The sequence below is a fragment of the Periplaneta americana genome, chromosome 14, assembly GCF_040183065.1.
Source record: "Periplaneta americana isolate PAMFEO1 chromosome 14, P.americana_PAMFEO1_priV1, whole genome shotgun sequence".
Lineage (NCBI taxonomy): Eukaryota > Metazoa > Arthropoda > Insecta > Blattodea > Blattidae > Periplaneta > Periplaneta americana.
In genome coordinates this window covers 77,250,308-77,270,860 of record NC_091130.1, presented here as the reverse complement: position 1 = coordinate 77,270,860, position 20,553 = coordinate 77,250,308, and the positions used below count along the sequence as shown (strand labels likewise).

At 36.9% G+C, this 20,553-nt stretch overlaps 1 protein-coding gene across 1 annotated transcript in view; it reads left to right on the top strand.

Moving 5' to 3' along the window:
- The window catches only part of LOC138713010 (uncharacterized), a 115,828-nt gene that overhangs the window by 49,228 nt on the left and 46,047 nt on the right, over positions 1-20,553 (top strand). The window contains exons 2-3 of the mRNA XM_069844692.1: positions 3,532-3,674; positions 13,777-13,850. Of these exons, the coding sequence (XP_069700793.1) occupies positions 3,532-3,674; positions 13,777-13,850 (217 nt within the window). The remainder of the gene's footprint in view (positions 1-3,531; positions 3,675-13,776; positions 13,851-20,553) is intronic.

Below are 20,553 nucleotides of genomic sequence, written 5' to 3'. Positions count from 1 at the left end.
GGCTAATTGGGATTTCCCGGTATCTGATCAGATCAAAAATCTTGATAGAACTAATATTTAACCCTTGCGGTAAATTTCGGTGAAGTCCGGAGGGCCCAATTAGTCAAGTCCACTCTCTCACCGCCACGCTTGGGCCCCTGGGATCTACTAAGATTCGAAAGAGACAGTGGTATGCGGAAAGCAACGGGAAGTTAACGCATTTATCCTTCCCAAGAAAAACTGCAAAGATGAGCAAAGGAAGCTTTCAACAGAAAAAGGAGCAACTTCTGCGGACCCTGAAAAAAGAACTAAGGAAGAGACCAATGAAGTGTTTTGTGTGGAGTGTGGAACTGTATGGGGAAAAAACGTGGACATTACGATGAAATAAAGAGAAAGGAATAGAAGCATTTGAAATTTGGATGTGGAGAAAAATGTAACTTGTGAAGTGAACAGACAGAATAAGAAATGAAGTTGTGTTGGAAAAAGTGGATGAAGAAAGAATGATGGTGAAACTGATTAGAAAGAGAAAAAGGAATTGGTTGGATCACTGGTTGAGAAGAAACTGCCTACTGGAGGATGCACTGGAAGGAATGGTGAAAGGGAGAAGAGTTCGGGGCAGAAGAAGATATGAAATAATAGACGACATTAAGATAAATTAATCATATGCGGAGACTAAAATGAAGGCAGAAAATAGGAAAATTGGAGAATGCTGACTTTGCAGTGAAAGATCTGCCATGGCAGAACACTTACGTACAGATGCCTCAAACTAGGAAGCTGCCTGGAGAGGAGAAGTAGTAGAGCTAACGGAGGGGGCCCACCTAGGCTCCGATACCCAGGTATAGTCATATTATCTGAAAAGTTGACCTCTTGACAATGTATTCAAGATGTACCCTCCCTATGCAGCCTTCTCAACTGTTATTAGAACTGAGCTGTACCCTTCTAGTCCACAGTGCACAGCAGTATTCGGACAGTGGTAGGGGAGAAGTGCTCTATGCGCCTGCGCGAACGAGACAGCTTGCTATACTAGATGTGATGTATCTTGTCTCACTGTGAAAAGAGAGAGAAAGGAGATATGTCTTACCTCGTCTGTATTGCTATGGTGATTGGGGCAATGGAGCGATGCCGTCCATACATCCAGTGGCGGAAGGGCCTGCTTCCATGAAAATAGAGATGTCGTTAGTCTCCTCACACTCATTTGTATCTGTACCTGTATTCGATTCTTCTAAATTTATTACAAAACTGTCCAAGAGTTCATCCATATAAAAATCCTATAAAAATCTTCAATATACCGAACATGTTCACACGCACTATTCCAATTTTCAGGTGTTATTTTTTCCAACGCGGCTTCAAACAGTTCCTTAGTTTTGATAATTTTGAAATCAGTGTTGTGTTTTGCTACGTCACTTTTTACTTGCGCCCATATCAATTTTATTGGATTAAAGTCACAATGATATGGTGGCAAACGCAGTACGGTGTGTCCATGTTGAACAACAACTGTGTCGATTTCGTATGTTCTGAATCTGTCTTTTGATCTTTTAACAATATCATATCAAACTGGTTTAGTATAACACGGATCGTACGGAATATTGTGATAGCGTAACCATGCTTGCATTTTTTTTTTTTTAGCGGAAGAAACGGGAGCTTTATTTAGTTCAACTGAATGGTAAGATGCATTGTCCATTACTATCACTAAATTCTGTGGTATATTAGGGAGGAGAGTATTAATAAACCAGTTCTTAAAAACATTCCCGTCCATTTCTTCATGGTAGTCTCGTGTAGATTTGGATTTGAAACACAATAAACCATTAGGTACAAATCCAGTCTGCGATCCAGCGTGAAGCACGATAAGTCGTTGGCTTTTGCCTATGAGGACTCGTAGTGGTGATTCTAGGTCGCCCTCAGAATTTTCACACATCCATATTTTATCTTTAGTGTGATTTACGTTGATCCAGGTGTCGTCCAAATAGATAATGGGGCGGTTAGAAGATCGATATTCTCTTATTTTCCTCAAAAAATGAAATCTCTTTACTACAACATCACTCCTTTGCATTAGCATTTTCCGTCCTTGATTATTTTTGACGTAGCGAAATTTCATTTTCTTCAATATCTGTCGAAGAGTCCATTTGCCGCCATCAAACAATTTCGCCTCTTTTAGAGCCTCCCTCATATTATCTATACTTGGCAAAAACTTTGATTGATACAAATTGTAAATTGTATGGCGAATAGCAGAACCGGTAAACTAATCTATAACAGTTTTATTTGGTGTTCTGTTGGGTCTCTTCTTTCCCGGTGTTGACAAAACGTTTCCACTTTTTTCCGCCTGTTGTTTTTGATTTAAAATACGAGAAACTGTTCGCCTAGATACACCAGTCGCCGTTCTACCCAATACATTTGATACTGATATTGTTTCTCTTCCGTTTTTCAGTGCGTCTAATTCTTCTTCAAAGAACTTATGCACCAAACATACGATTTCCCTAGCGTCTTACTGTAAAGGTTTCCCTTGTTTGCCTACACCAGCTAGGAGCACCAAAATCAAAAGCACAAATAACAGAAATAAATTAAAAGGGATGTAAAAATCACTTACAAGTTGATACATTCTGTAGCTCAAAATAAAATACTCAGTAACAAAATATCTCTCTTCGTACTGTGTAGTTCCGTCACTGAGCTTGTCTTTCAAGAAACTGAGTTCCGGTAGCCTGCACAATAACAAGGTTTTGAAAGGAATACTGAGAATTTACAACCCTCCTATAATCTCCACCCTCATTTGAAGGGACTTGGTTTTATTGCTACTGAGACAAGTTAAACCTCACCAGGTATAGTTTGAGGCATCTGTATGTATGTCCAGGATACCTGGAACGTCGTGGCTAAGAACTGTCACTATTTGAAAAGACTAGTCGAGTCAATGCCCACTCGACTGGAAGATGTGATCGAGATGTGAAGAAGATAGACTAGTGTAAATATATTGAACCGTGGCCTTTTTGTTTTGTTTTTGAACGATTAATTTTTTGAATGTTCTAAGGAAGACGCCAGTAAGTTTGTTTTGTATATGTCACGAAACAGATTTTTGTTGAGAATAAAATCTTTTTTTCTTTTCAGTTGCAGCCATAATGTCATAATAAATAATGATAAAGTTATGGCATAATACGTTCATGAATCTGATGTTAATTACTAAAATAATCATAAAAGAGAAAAGAGTAATTATGTATATTTTGTATCTCTGTCTTAAAAACAAAATAAAAAAGAACATAAAAAAGGCATCAAGTTGTATTCGAACGCAGGACCTCACGCATAACAGACCGGAACGCTATTATTACGCTATTAAGTAACACAAAGAAAACTTTAATTATAACTGTAGATATCATGCAACGTGGTACAACAACATGTAACATCGCCTGTCTCCGAATTGTAGCGAAGATACCCGAAGGGAACTTTGCTTCTGGAAAGCGGCCACCTTTTCTTTTGACAACTGTACATTAACTCCGTTTTCTTTTTTCTATTAGATCCTAAGTCAACCGTTTTTGCTACAGCATTTCGTACTTGTTCTGTTTGCAGCTACAACCCAATCATGCGTGCCTTCTTCCTGCTGTTCGTGTTGGCGTTATGGAGTCATTCAGCGCTTTCCGAGATAGTCACACCTTGTCAACTTGCTCGTGAGCTGAAGAGAGCTGGTGTGCCAAAGAACGAGTGGAATAGATGTAAGTATAGCCAGTGCCAGCGTTTTTGGCGCGTGTCCTTGAGTAAAAAGCCAGTCAGTGAGCACTTGTTGCCAGTGCAGCTGAGAACGCTACCACCCAACACGTCACGTCAGCAATCTGCCAATCACAGTTGTCAGCTTTCTCGCCCACATTTTTTGCAAAGAAAAGATACTCGCTTTCAAGTTCTCATTATTTATTTCACACGCCAGAATCGGTGGCACTGGCTGTAACATCACGTGACTTTAGAACACAAACTCTTCTGTCCTCTCTTTGTGCTGCTGCAAAAAACCTTGTTCAGAGATTGTAGTGTTTTCAGATTACCGGACACCGCAAGAGGTTTATTTGAACAAAGTGCCTCCAACGCAGGTAGTTCCATAGGACTCACAAGGAATGCTCACCAAGTGATAATGGATTTTCACAACGATTTATCTCCCATACGTTCCATTTGAAATAAGAAATCTCCCGATAAATTTTTGCATTCGGAGAAAGCCTAGTTTTCTAGACATGCTTTTTTTAAATCTTAAATCCATAGCTGTAACAGTTAACACAAACAGTGCTATGTGTTAGCCAGACATGTCAGGCAATAAATCTCACCCAGCTGCTACCGTACTGTCAAAAACTCCTTAAATAAGTTAATATAAGTTATGAAAATTACATACCAAATACATAATATTCATGAAATTGACTGTAGAATAGTCAGTGATGAAATGATAAAGAAATGAAACTTACCTGAAATTACTCACTGTACTGATCACAGTAATGGAAGTCATAAAAATGCTTAAAACACAGTGGAACTTTGCACCACGAACATTTCAGAAAAGTAAGTTTCTCACAGTCACCTTTAGAGCAGTTCTGTACATCAACGTGAAAACAGAATTCTGCAGGAGTAACTAATTTATCAGGTTTGTTGTCAAGGTACCCAGCTTTATGCCAGCCATATTTAAACATATTTACATGTCTTGGAAATGAAAGCTGATTATGTGTGAAGGACTGCAATTTTATCACATTGTATCTCTGGTGGAAATTATAATATTAGTGTCAAGTAACAAAACACTATCAGAGAGCTTCCGAACGAAATTTTTCCAAAGCCTAAAGCCATAAACGTCAAGACGCTGAACAATCGGAGCTGTGTGCTTTGAAATTGTTAACACTTCCGCCGTTTACCTTCTGAAGTTGTTGTTTAGTTAACTGTCCGAAGACAGGTTTGAATCTCATAAGTAATACCAACAAGACATCACTCATGAGGTAACTAGGCTGGGAGATAATGGGGTAAGTGGCCAGTTCCTTTCCCCCTCCAACGCATACATCGCCGAATAGCTACGTATTCCACTAATCAGACTTCAGATGCATATAAACAATTATTGCTTTTTCTCTGAAACATATTGTCAAGTGAGATGTATTGCCTGAGAATATATATCAGCCAGAACCTCAATCAGAGGCGCTTCTGAAGTTGTTTTTTTGTATAGCCTGTCTACGTTGGTAACTGGTTCACGAGTCTACAAAAGAATGCTATGATCACTAACAGATGGAAAGTATACTTGTTGAAGCCACTTGAAGAGGTGAGTTTTTATAAGCTTCCCTGATTTTGAGGTCTATGCATAAACATTTGGGGCCTTTAATATTTTCCTCTTCAAGATGGCAATGGAGATATGAGACTTATCTGAGCATCAAGCGATTATTTTGAAAAATCATATCTCGAAGGCTAGGCCTTCTCCGAATGTAGAAATTTATAGGAAGGTTTTATATTTCATATGGAACGTATGGGAGAAAAATCGTTGTGAAAATTCATTATCACCTGATGAGCTTTCCTTGTCAGTACACTCGCAAAATTTGATACAGGTATCATTGATACAATAAAATTACAATAAGATTTCTGACAAACCGTGTCTGCCTGTACGACAATTTGTCATGATTCATGAAGTATTGATCAGATTTTGTTTATATTTAGATTCAGTTCAATCAGGAGAGATACGCATGAAACACAGTAAATTACTTTGACTGAAAGTATTAATTCTTGCTCGGAAAAAAAAATGTAAATCTGATATAATATACAAAATCAAAGTAGGTACCTATGTAATGTATGTTTTCTATACAAATCTACACGCTTTGATCGATATTTACCAAATTTTACACACTTAGCTTCTTTAATTAGCCATAGGTTATTTAACATTTCTGTATCAACTATTAGGCTATTTAGAGTCGATGGAATTGATGATAGCGGAATGGTATTTGGCGAGATGAGGCCGAGGATTAGCTGCAGATTACCTGACATTGGCCTTATTGTTGGGGAAAACCTCAGGAAAATCCCAATTAGTAATCAGACCAAGCGGCAATCAAACTCACGTCCGAGCGCAACTCCGGATCAGTAGACCAGCGCCTCAGCAGGCCGAGCTACGCCATGCCCACTCGGCTTTTACAACCAGAAAAAAAATGTTAGGCTACATTAAAATAGGGACAAACTACCTTTTCCTTGACTTCATCCTTTTATCATTTAAAAGGAACAATAGTTGGAATAGACTAATAAAGAAGATTGTTTTGGAGTTCTTTGATACGAAAAATTAGCTTACCATGAGTCCAAAGTGCTTTAGTCAAAGTACAATTATTTTGTTTTTGGAGGGGGGGGGGGTTGGACACATAATGCGATTATGGAATTGATTTTTCTGTTTTCCCCTCATTTCAACCCCTAAACAGATGTATAGGAGTCAAGGGGTAGAAAATCCAAAGTTCTCCAATATACAAGAAATTTTAGATTATTACATGCCTTTATATCTGTAGGCTATATGTTTTTTTTTTCTTTGATGCGACTGATAAAGAGAGCTCACCATGACACCCCATGGGGTTCAGAGTGGAACAAGGGAATTCCCTATGTATCGTCAAGTGGATTCCTGCGGTAGCTGAGTGGTCAGAACTAGAATCTGTAACGCACATGGTCCGGTTCGAATCCCGGTTAGGTTTGGGATTTTTAATTGAAAAGCTCATAGTGACCCTTGTGGAGGACAAGGTCGCAGTTGGGATTTTTTTCGGAGGTCTTCCGTTTCCCCATATTAGGCATCTACATAATTCCGTCAACATTTCCCCATTTCGTCATTAATTAGTATCGTTCTCCGTGATTTCTCCTAAAAACATTGGCAGGGACCGTATTTTTTTGGTAATAGAGATATGCGCGAAATTTTCCACAATTACTGTTTTTTGCTACATTTACTCTTGTAAATACCTAAAATACCATATTTAAGCAAAACAAATTCGCGAAATAATGCTAAATTAGGACCATTGTGAAAATTTGTCAATAACCACGAAATACGAATATACTCCTTCTATAGCGAAAACTACGAAATATGCATAAAAATTTTATTCATTATTGTTAAAATAATATGTTTGTAACTTTTATTTCAGTCAATTTGTCAGTCGCTCATTAACGCCAATATTTCTCTATTTTTCTCTATGGATATTGTGTACACTCACTTTTACTATCTCTATGGCTATCGAAAAAAGTTTGATTGCTGCAATATGTTATGCATCGGAGGCTACATTTTGATGCAGTTTTTGGGAGAATTGCCGTAACTTATTTACTTGGTTATTTAACGACGCTGTATCAACTACGAGGTTATTTAGCGTCGATGGAGTTGATGATAGGGAGATGATATTTGGCGAGATGAGGCCGAGGATTCGCCATAGATTACCTGATATTTGCCTTGTGGTTCGAGAAAACCTCGGAAAAAACCAAACCAAGTAATCAGTCCACTATGAACCCGCGTCCGAACACAACTCCGGATCGGCAGGCAAGCGCTTTAGCCGACTGAGCTAGAACTAGACAGAACCGCAATGAATTTGGTGTGAATTGCTTGCAGGAAGTGTGGTTCCCTATATCTAATGTGGAAAGTAAAGGGGCTTTGTTCGCCGCTGGCGTAACGGTTAGCAGTCTGACCGTGAAACGAGTGGGCCCGGGTTGAAATCCTGGTTGGGACAAGTTACCTGGTTGGGGTTTTCCCTCAATCAATTGAAGCAGAATTGTTGGGTAACTTTCGGCGTTGGACCTCGGACTCATTTCGCCATCATTATCACCATCAGTATCCATACCACAGCCAGGTTAAGTTCACGGCTCGTCCGTTCGACTACAAATATAATTCACAGAACGGGAGTGGTAAGCACAATAAGCCTCCGGCTGGAGTGTAAAGTCTTCGGGTCCCTCCTCCGTGACGAGACAGAGAGAGAGAGAGAGAGAGAGAGAGAGAGAGAGAGAGAGAGAGAGAGCTTTTCTGCGTACACGAAAATATTCGCTGGTTGTGGCACAATGTTGAAACAGTGCTTACTTTATATTTTGACGATGCTGATGTGATATGTATAAACAAAAAGAAAAAAAAGTAAGAAACAGTTTTACATTGAATATAACACAATACATTTGACTAACGACTTATTTCACGCAATATCCCTAATTGACAACTTATTTGACGAAATACCCACGGAAATAGTAACAGTTTAACACTGAAATAGTCACCGTGGTAGTTCAGTCGGCTTGCCTGCCGATCCGGAGTTGCGCTCGATCCTCGCTTGGGCTGATTACCTGCTTGTAATATTTCCGAGGTTTTTCCCCAAGCGTAAGGCTCATATCACGTAATCTATGTCGAATTCTCGGCCTCATCTCACCAAATACCATCTCGCTAGCACGAATCTCATCTACGCTAAATAACTTAGTAATTGATACAGCGTCGTTAAATAGCCAAGCTAAAAAAATATAAAAAAAAACAGCGAAATCACCCATTTTACTTCACCAAAAATACGCTGCCTAAATATTGGACGTCTTTTGTCCATAATCAGTAGCCACGAGTCAATTATGTTATGTTATAATTATTAGCAAAATAATAAATAAATAAATAAATAAATAAATAAATAAATAAATAAATAAATAAATAAATAAATAAATAAATAAATAAATAAATTGAGGGGTTTGGTGCAAGAAAGGCACTTCTCTCAAATGCAAGTTTTTTGATGCTGAAAATTCAAGCCGTAATAAATGTGAACTATATACACCTTTACATTTTGAGTACTCCTGACCTCTATGATTATAGTATTGAACTACAACTTGGTGATCATATGCATAACAGATCAAAGAACACAATAAAGCGTTTCACTCAAAGCGAGCACATCCTCTAAAATGCCCTTCTTGCACCCAGCCCCTCAATTTATCCGGGAATGATGCATATGAAGTAGAATACTTTTAGCAAAAAAAAAATAATAATAATAATAATAACATGTCTTTATTTAAAATAAAACGCATAAATTTATTATCAACTGGAATTTTATCTCAAAGATTTTTTCTTTAATAACTATATTTCTTCTTTAAGATGAAGAGGTTTTGAAATGAGCTGAGCCGTATATTTCCAGACCCCTAAATTGTGAAGAAATGAATTATTTTATGCAAAATTAACCACTAATTTTCGTTGGTAATTTTAATAGACTCCGTAAAATTCCCACATCATGTCAGGCTAAGTCAGTGGTTCCCAAATTATGGGTCTGGGAAGATGTGTAAAGAGCTGAGGAAGGTCGCGAAATTATTTAGAAAATAAAAGAAAAAAAAAACTCCTTATTGACATACATTTGTTTTATTTAAACACATAAACTTAAACAACGTTGAACATGTAATTATAAATTTAAAAATAATTAATTCGGTTAATGTCTTTTTATTTTAGAAAGCATGTTCTCAAATCTGAACTCTATATTCGACAAACACACACACATTGATATCATTTTCAATTTCAAGGATATCTCTCGCTTTTGTTTTGATGGCAATCATAGGCGCCAACTCTGGGGACAAGACACTTTCTGTCCCTTCAAATTAAGGGTTAGGTACAGCTTACAGCAGTAAAATTTTTGGAAATATTCATCATTTTTTTCCTCCATTACTGTATCTTGTACAATAATGAAAACTGGTATGTGTAAAGACTATCCTTCTGCTATATGAAAAAAATATTTTTACAATTAAAAAAAATTATTTATATTATTTTTACAAATTCAAAATGGTGGCAGTTCACTCTGCAGTGATGAAGCTTTTCTCTCATAATTCATAAACTTGTTAACTTTTTCACGTTCTCTCTCTTTTATTTTATTACTGAAATTAATGTTTACAATATCAAGCTCTTTCAACTACATTCCTTAATGAATATATATTTTTTTATTTTGTGTTAGAAGAAAGTACTGATACTTGATCATTTTGTAAATGAATTTATTTTTATGAGACAATCTATCAATGGTAGAGAAGTGATATTGCATCTTATTGTAGATATAACATGCATAAATACACACAAAAAATGTCATCACAGAATGTTGGATAGTTTTTGAGTTATGTGGGAAATTCTTCATCACTGCACAATGAAATGAATTCCGAAAAAAAAAAAATGTAAATAATTTTTTTTAAATCTTAAAAATATTTTTTTCATACAGCAGAAGGAAAAAAATGTTGCATATTGCCAAAATTTTACTGCTGTAAGCTGTACCTAACCCCTTAAAGAGCAAGGCGGGTCTCTTCAGGAATAAAATTCATAGATGGGCCTCGCCCCTCGGAATAATTCGAAGAGAGAGTCTTCATGTTAAAGAAATAATTAACTTGTTTAAAAGATCAAAGAAAACTTTAGCCAAAAATGGTTATTTCAAATCCATAGACAAGATAACCGCGCAGTAAACTTGCTAGATCGGTGAGTTCTCACACATGATGGAACAGTGATTCGATATTTGCCTATGATCCACATTTTTTCACTTCACTTCTAATCTTGTAACTATTGCGATCGAACAGTAACTGTCATGTCATAAGGAGGCCTCGCCATTTTCGATCCACGGTCGTATAGTTTGTGATACATTTACATAGCGTTTCAAATTTCGGTCGCATGGCGGGAACAGGAGATCGTATAAGCAATGCAGTGCAGGACAACTGGGTGCGTAAACAAATAGACCCAATACAACATGCACTTTATCTAACTACAAGTTGTACCTGAAATAAGTGCGGTTTGTAATTTTGAATATCAAATAGCATTAAGGTCTGCATGTTCATACAGTGCAATTATATATGTTTAAAAAACAGAATACATTGTACTTACTTAGTTTAGTTGCACAATTGAGTACAGTAAAGGGAGGAAAAGAAGAGTATTTAATATATTAGGAATTACAGAAAAATAATAATAAAAATTTTGTTCTTTATATAACGATTCTATTGCTAAATTTATAAACATTTAATATAAAATCGAATTGCAGTTAATTTGGTATGTAAATAAGTCATTATTTATTTATTTACTTGTTTATTAATTAATTAATTTATTTATTTGCTTACTTATTTATTGGTTTGCTTGCTTGTCTATCTATCTGTCCGTCCGTCCGTCCGTCCATCCGTCCATCCGTCCATCTATCTATCTATCTATCTATCTATCTATCTATCTATCTATCTATCTATCTATCTATCTATCTATCTATCTATCTATCTATCTATCTATCTATCTATCTATCTATCTATCTATCTATCTATCTATCTATCTATCTATCTATCTATCTATCTATCTATCTAAATCTAATCTAATCTAATCTAATCTAATCTATCTAATCTATCTAATCTATCTATCTATCTATCTATCTATCTATCTATCTATCTATCTATCTATCTATCTATCTATCTATCTATCTATCTATCTATCTATCTATCTATCTATCTATCTATCTATCTATCTATCTATCTATCTATCTATCCATCTATCCATCCATCCATCCATCCATCCATCCATCCATCCATCCATCCATCCATCCATCCATCCATCCATCCATCCATCCATCCATCCATCTATCTATCTATCTATCTATCTATCTATCTATCTATCTATCTATCTATCTATCTATCTATCTATCTATCTATGTATCTATCTATCTATCTATCTATCTATCTATCTATCTATCTATCTATCTATCTATCTATCTATCTATCTATCTATCTATCTATCTATCTATCTATCTATCTATCTATCTATCTATCTATCTATCTATCTATCTATCTATCTATCTATCTATCTATCTATCTATCTATCTATCTATCTATCTATCTATCTATCTATCTATCTATCTATCTATCTATCTATCTATCTATCTATCTATCTATCTATCTATCTATCTATCTATCTATCTATCTATCTATCTATCTATCTATCTATCTATCTATCTATCTATCTATCTATCTATCTATCTATCTATCTATCTATCATAGAATAGCCAGCACCTAGTACGTAGCCCAACCATTTTTGTATTCAAACCACTAATTCTATATTTGACTTGTGTTTTTTGGTATTGCAGTGTTCGTTTACAAATAGTCGTTTTCGTCCTTTTATGACATGTTGCAATACGTGCCTTACACGCAATGGTTTCTCGGAAAGTGCTTAGAGCCCAACTCGTTCACAATTTTATGGAATAGTGTATAAGAAGAACCCTCCAATGGTGACATATTTACAGATTTATTTCAACTGCACAATAACTCCACAATAACATGTGCCTACACACTGCCGATGCAACTATTAACTACGTAGTTGCTATCACACAGCGAATGTACTGTACATAGCGCGCGGCCTCCTGGCCTTCTGACGTCTGTGTGCTCGGAGGTCCGTGTGCTCTAAACTGGCTGCTTTGTTGGGGGTCGGAAACGAGTTGCCCTGTCATAAGTATTACCAAGTGGAAATAATAATAAGGAATTAACAGTTCAATTAACAGTGTATTCTACTATATTTTTGCCTGATACCAGTTAACAAATTATTATTATTATTATTATTATTATTATTATTATTATTATTATTATTATTATTGTTAGTATTATTATTCAACATTTTTGCATAAACAATTAAATTTATTACGAAGTGTTTTATCATTCTTGGATACACTCTTTTAACACTGATCAAGCAATAACTGCTTTACTATGTTAATATTGTGAAAAATTACCTGGCTGACCAGTTTCGACGTGGTTTGCATCATTCTCCGAAGCCTAATGAGGTCACCACGTCGAAACTAGTCAGCCAGGTAATTTACCATAATATGAATATAGGAAAACAGTTATTACTTGTTCAGTGATCAGTTCTTGTGATGATCGTCATTGACGGTATGTGCTTTTTAAGTGATTACGATGTAACTATTGATAATAATGGCTAAATTCTTAATAAAGACAACTGTTCAAAGTAAAACTGCAATGTACCGGTACGGGAACATAATAATAAATTGAATTGTAGAAGTGGCAGTGTAACTAATAGCTCATGTTCATTGTCGCTGCAAGGATCAACTAAAGCAATCAAAAGCGAAAAGAAGTGCATATGATGCAAAGCATTCAAAAGGGAAAGGTAGTGCATATGAATCAAAGAAGTCAAAAGGGAAAGTTGTGCATATGGGTCGTAGTTTTCAATCATTTTGGGTTAAGCAATTTCCATCGGTATTATATAAAAATTTTTGACGATATAATTTTCTGTAAAATACAGAGTGAGCCAGGAGGAAAGGTACATGATGTGAGGGGTGATTCTGAACAAGAAAGTTTCTATGATACAACAGCATAGTTACAATATTTATTATATGTAATGGGTTAAGCCGAAGTTGCGCAATCTGACATGTTCAACAAGCAATTCCATGAACTAGAATGTGATTCTTTAATTTAAATTTGAATTTTGATGTTGTCCGACAGTCTCTGACATGGTCAGGGAGAGAATTCCAGAGGCGTGGAATCGATATGCTGAAAGATGATGATTATTATTATTTATTATACATATCGACCCTCCCAAGTACTAACATTGTAACTCAATTTTTTATGGTTTTGAGTTGTCCTAGTTAATATGGCCTTAAATTGTTTCTTTTTCTCCCAGTACTATCATTGTATAGCTCTAAACCTCCCCAATTGTATGTAAAATCTTATTGTTACTCTATATTTTGTATACACTAATTTACAGGATCATTTTAAAACTTCATTTTCATCTCCTGAAAAATGTAAAAAAGTGAGTTACAATGTTAGTACTTGGGAGGGTCGATATATGAGGGCGGTTTCTTAAAAGCCATAAGTAAGTAAGTAGGTAAGTAATTAAGTACAAAACTTTTTTTGTTGTAGGGGTGTGCATCGCTAAATACGAGAGTGGCTTCAACACGTTAGCCAGAAGCCCATACGACTGGGGACTCTTCCAGGTAAGTCGCCGTAACATGTTGTCTAGTAAAGGCCTGCATGTTTAATTTCTTTATAGTTCAGTCATTGGTCTTTTAGACAAAGTGGGTGGAATAACTCCAGAGATAATTCCACGTGAACGTCTCTCAGCCAATGAACACACTTATTGATACTCACTGACCAATGAGAATCGTACTGCACTGATAGTCAAAAGCATAGTGCTAAAAACTGATATCTGATAGTATTTTAACTATGGCACCAATATGGCATAACTCATGAGGAAACTAAGGTATGAGATAGTGGGTAGGGAGGCCAGTTCCTTTCCTCCTCCATTGCATACATCGCTGACATATTACACTAATCAGACTTCAGATGTACTGTTTACAGAGTGGAAGGTAACCACTGCACCAAAATGAAACTGAAAATCTAAATAAGTTTCTTTTTCTAATATTCACCATTTTCGAAGAAATCTACGAAACATTTGGCAAAATTAAGGCGTTTGCAATAACTCTAGCAAGCAAAGCCTCAGGCCTGCACTGTGACAAGGCCGAATGAATATTAAAGACGATGACAAGAGTCTAGGGCAGAGCTTTCCAAACTGGGTGTCGCGACACCTTGGGGTGTCGCCTGAAGGTTTATGGGGTGTCGCGAACTCTCTGGTAAATTTCATTATTTTGAGCTACTAACTCATGGTAACTGAAATGAAGTAAGAAAATCGCTGGTCACCCCTTGCTTATCTAGCTGCCTTGTAGATACGTAACCTTGACAGACGCATAGATGAGCGTGTAGTTATAATATACAAATACAGGGTCTTCATGTAATAAGTAACTATTTTCATGGAAACGATCAGCTAACAAACGGTTAAAAAATTATATAAATCGGATTAAAATTTTTAAAATTTCTAAACTCAGTTCTAGTGTTCATTAAGATATAGGTCTATTGCTATATGTAGTCCTTCCTGGAAATGCTCGTCACTTTCCCATTCTGTTGGATATGTTTCCAAGGAGTCAGTACTTATTGAAAACCTTTCAAAAAAATCTCCTTACATCTTGGGAAATAAAGTTTTCAATGCCTTTTCCTAAATATTGATCTTAGAACTTCTGTTCAATTGATAACTTTTTGATATTTCTTATTAAACTTTTTGAACATTTCAAGGCATCAGTAATTTACTTTCAACTGATGTGTTGTTATCAAAGAATGCCAATGCGTTGTTTCTGGTGCAAGTTACCATAAATTATTACAAAATTTCTGCAAAAGCTACTCCGCTAATCTGTAATTAATATTCATATAAGAATAAAGATTACAAAGAAATTGTAAATCCTGAAGAGGAGATTTTATGCAACAAGTAAATGAATCCACAAGAAATATGCACCCCATTGTATTCATCGGAGGAGAGAGGAAACTGATGCAGGAAAAGAAACATTTTGAGGTAATAAATTGGTTTTGCCATTCATCTTACATAATAAAAAGGCTCCTGAAATCCTTAATAATAATCCTCGCGGGAAAGTTCCTCCAAGAAAAATTACCATAAGTTCCAGCATTTCTCAATAGTCTTCGCGAGGATATTCTTCTTCAAAATTTGCTGGATGAACATTAAGCAGCCATCACTGTTCGACAGCCTTTCTTTGGCGTATTCATCTCCTACACCTGGAATTAATTTTACCTTATTTATTTTAGACCAAATTCCCTGGAATTTCTGGAAAATTAGAATAACTGGTCCTTCAAGATAATTTCAGAGATATTAGGGGAAAAGCCCCTATATTGAACCACTTAGCCTTCAACACTAAATTGTGGCAATAATCTCAAATCAAATTTATCAGGAAAATATGCATTAGATTTGCAGACTCTTTGGCTATACATAGCCTGAACACAATTGCTAATTAATATTGTAATTATTTAAATAAAAAATTAAAACTGGGAAGGTGCGAAATGGTCCAAATTAGGAACATGGTCTTTAAATTGGACCACCCTTATCTTAAAATGAACCACATCATTTTAAATTCAGAAACATTTTTATTAATAGAAAATATAAATATTTTGTCCTATACTTAAAGCAATTATTCAATTAGCAACAAAAGTACAAAAGACGTTTGTGATTATAATGTCAATTTCCTTGAAAACTGGAGTTTTTAGGTAATAAAAAACACCTTGTTTTTAGAACATGAATTACAAATATAGGGTTTTCATTGTTATATAAAAGAGTCCATTATCCACAGTCTTCACAGTAAAACACTTTTTCTTTAGCACTAACGTTTGAACATTTTTGGTGAAGCCATATCCTACATTTCATGCACTGGATCATATCCATCATTTCTGACAATTCACAATTTTTCTTGTCTTCATTTTCTAGTTGACCATATTGGACCTTTCTCTTTAACGGTTTATTTCTTGGTGTCGATGTATGCCTACCTGCTACTTTCTTGCTTTGCTTTTCCTGCAACTCATTCCTGTATGGACTGCTTATGATGATTGCAACTGACGTGGCTTTTTTTTTGTTTCCTTGATCTGGTAAGTTCAGGAATGGGAGATATTTCAACAACAGTGTTAGGCCTACGCCTAGTTATGTTTGGAGATTTTCCTGGACAGTGAGAATTGAACGCAGAAATGTATTCAGAAATGTTAGGTCTACTAGATTGAAAAGAGGGAACTGGATTTTGTAAAGGTGAGTTTGAAACACTTGTGTTAGGGTCATTGTATGGTTGACGGCAGCAGAAGCGAAGTCGCGGTCCTGGAAAACGTTTCTGTCGAGTGCCCCAATTCCAGTTTTCGCAAATTCACTCGTTGCATTTACCACTGTAGCAGCTTTACCATAAGCTTCTCCTATTAAAGCTGACACCTGAAACTGAGTTATATTTCGAGACGGGTTACTTCGAAGCCATTTGTCTCCAGCCTGATTGTGGTATGATGACAAGGGCTTGAAGAAGACACGTCACATGGTTGAAACTTGTGCGTTGTATGTGCGAGCAAATAAAGCATTACAATACCATTTTCCCGAGCAAGAATGATAGCTTCTACATTTTTGGTGTAAGTGGAATGGCCATCAAGGATAAGTAACACTTTATTATTAGTGCTGGGCTTCACAATGGCGATGAAATGTTGAAACCACTTAAGAAATAACTCGCTAGTAATCCATCCACTTTCAGAACATGTGCATATTGCACCTGGTGGTGCACCGGTGTTCAGTTCATCCTTAAATCTCAGCCCTTTGAAGATCAACATGGGAGGAACATACGTTCCTGTTGCACTCATGCAACACACATAGGTTGTTGGTTCCTCTTTCACCACTTATGAAGTATATTTATTTGCGCGAGATATTCACAGTTGGAAGCTCCTAAAACATAACAAGGTTTCTTAAATTGGACCGGTTCAATATAGGGTTCAAACGGTGGTTCAAATTACGGGCAATGCCATTTTACATTCTTTACTAATTGTGAAATACGGAAACGTGTTGCCTGAAAGAGTTTACGCATGGATATTGTTGCTATGTAATTACTTCACAACATGCAATAGATTAAAATTATTACAATCTTACCTGATTTGTTGTACAAGCTTAGCTAGGAGAGTCAAATATTACATCAGAAGCACCATAAACACACAACACTTCTTACAGCTGAAACCATTGCTCCGAACGCAAGATCAACTGCACCCAACATTCACTGCGCTACACAGTACTCTTCTGCTTGGATTATGGTGAAGTCTGTCGCACAGTTTGGGAAATAATCGAGTGTTTCAATTTAAGACACGGTTCAATATAGGGACCTTTCCCCTATGCCTACCTGGTAAATATCAATATTTCTTCCTAATTTCTGTTCAAGTACCTAACACAGAACAAAACAGAGCGCTTGCGCTTTTTCAATGCTTTTCACTCTTATAGTAATTGATACACTGCATCGGTTTGGTGTTGGTCAGTAAAAATTCATGGCGCTACAGCCCGTGAAGGGCCAAGACCGACCAGCCGACTGCTGATCTCACGGCCACATGCCGAAGCAGAGGTGGACGATCATCCAACCAGAATGGAGGTATCGTGTGGTTAGCACGATAATCCCCCAGCCATTATAGCTGGTTTGCGAAACCGGATTTTTGTACCTATTGTAGCTCCCGAAGTGCATCACGATGCTGTGTGGGCACCGGTCCCATACACTGATCGAAATTTTATGAGAAAATTTCTTCCCCCGTGAGGACTCGAACCAGCGCGCATTCCGTAACGCGAGTCCTAGGCAGGATGCCTTAGACCACGACGCCACGGCGCGGGATGATGTTGGTCAGTACCTGAAGGAATTACAGATATCCCTATCTATTTTTTCACTGCACCGGAAGTTATGTAGGTTCTTCAACTGGATTCGAATCGTTTTCTGTGGCTGAAGAACTCATGATGCTCTGTTCCCTCTGTAAATGAAAGGCGATGTATGTCAGAAATATTTACTATTGATTCATTTCTTTTAAACAGTTTGTGAACAAATTAAGTTTGAGTCCGTGTCAATGTGGCAATGGTAATATTTATTATATTCAACAGCAAACATTGTGTACCGTAACACCTTTATTATTTTTTGCGCTATGAATGTAATAATTATTACCACCATTAATGATTAATATTGTGCATTATAACCAACATTGAATTGACAATATTTTAATTTTTAAGAATTTGCAGTAAAAGTTACCTTGCACTGACATTTCTCTGACCCACAGTGATCACCTGGATTCTTTCTGTTTTTGACGTAGGCCACTTTTTATCTTTTTTTTTTTTTCCATCAATACGCGATCTGTTCCAATCATTGAGCTTGGTCTACCGGCTTGGTAGTTTGCAATCTTCTTGAATGGTGATGATCTGAAGGGAATATGCATGCGCAACACCTAAGAGATCATCTAGTTTTTATTTCCAGGAATACCTGCTCTCCTTGTTCTTGAAGTTCAGATCTGTATTTAGAACACTCTTTTGCTGCACTTTCCATTATTTACACAATGTCTCCAACTTTTTGAATTGTCTTGAAAGTTTCTTGTAGGAATTCGTGCTTCCTCCCAAAACACTTCCAGTACTTTCATAACCAGATGTGCACTAGAACGTGAGTTCATTTTTACTTTACGTATATTGTAGATCAACTTTTACAACCTGGCCATTAGAAGTCAATTTTGCACTCACTAAGCTTATGTATTTGTCTCTCATCGTGTACTAAGAGAAAGAACGAATCAGACATTCTTTTTCCCATTTTCGATTACTTTTCAACGGCAACATTAAATGGTACCAATCTCCATCACCATCTTAGCAACACAACAGAGTAACTACGCAATACCTACATATTTGTCACAATCGGCACTTGGCAGGATAGTCTCCACTCAAAGCTATGCGATATGCGTTCTCTCCATCCAATCTCACTCATCTAAATACGCCTTTTCCGGTCTAGTAAACAGGAAATCTCAACCTATTTTTTTTAATCCGGATAATATAATAGTCGCCCTCCAATCACATACCCAGCCACAAATAACCCTTAGTCATAAATCCAACCCTGTAATAAAACTATCTATTCGGGAAAAGTGTTCCACTGCTAATCTTCAGAAAAATACATTACCATTTACTTTCGTCCGATCGACTTCAAACGTAACACGTTTTTTATTTGTACCATGTGTAATAACTTTAAGGGGTGTCCCATAGAAAATTGAGAAATTCAAAATTAAGGGCCGGCTTAATTGGTCCACCTATCAGCCGACGATGCCAGGAAGGGCCTGAGGCTTCAGACTCCAGGAGTTTTCAGGCTACTCGTCCGCGAAGCAGGACCTGACTCTATCAGGGGCTGAGACAGGATTACCCATCTGTCAGCATTGGATTCACTAATGCCACCCAGGCCACCTGTCGGACTTGGACAATTATCGGGGATAGTGTGTTACCCATTTCTGTGAAAGGAATACTTCTTGTACATTACAACTTTTAAAACGTGACATGTATTGTAGGGTAAAGTTGCCTAAACCCGTGATACTTTTTTTTTAACTGAATGTCAGTCAAAATTTTGCCGTTCGATCATAGTGCCAGACATCTTTCTCGAAAGAGTACATCTTTCAGCTACTTTTGAGATATCGGTGAACTTTCAAGCAAGATATCCAATCCCGTGATAGTTAGTGAAAAAAGCGTATCACGGAATTAGGGGTATCACGGCATTAGACAACTTTACCCTATATACATAGATATTCGCTGGCCTTCTGTACCCGAGGTTGTGGGTTCGATCGCGGCCCAGGTCTATGGCATTTAAGTGTCCTTAAATGCGACAGGCTCATGTCAGTAGATTTGCTGACATGTAAAGGAACTCCTGCGGGATAAAATTCCGGCACTCCGGCGACGCTGATATAACCTCGTGCGAGCGTTGTTAAATAAAACACAATTTAAAATTTGAAATAGCACTGCTTCCATGCGGGGCAAGCGTGCATTACCTCGTGCTAGGCATTATACAACCCTATCTCCCGTTCAGTAGCGGCTCTTGGCAGAAGCTAGCTGCAATGTTGAATAGAAGTAGTAGACTATGTCTCAACCAAGTCCCCACACTGCCAGCTGCGCAGAAGATACGACTGGACCCAAATTGAAGCCATCTTGAGGCGGACGGAAAGCAATGTTGATAGAACGCAATCGTAAAACAAACTAAGATTTATTACTATACAACATAAAAACAACCAAACATGAGCCTAAGAGTAACAAGGATAAAGACAAATATAAATAGTAAAACGTAATTACCTACATTCTTG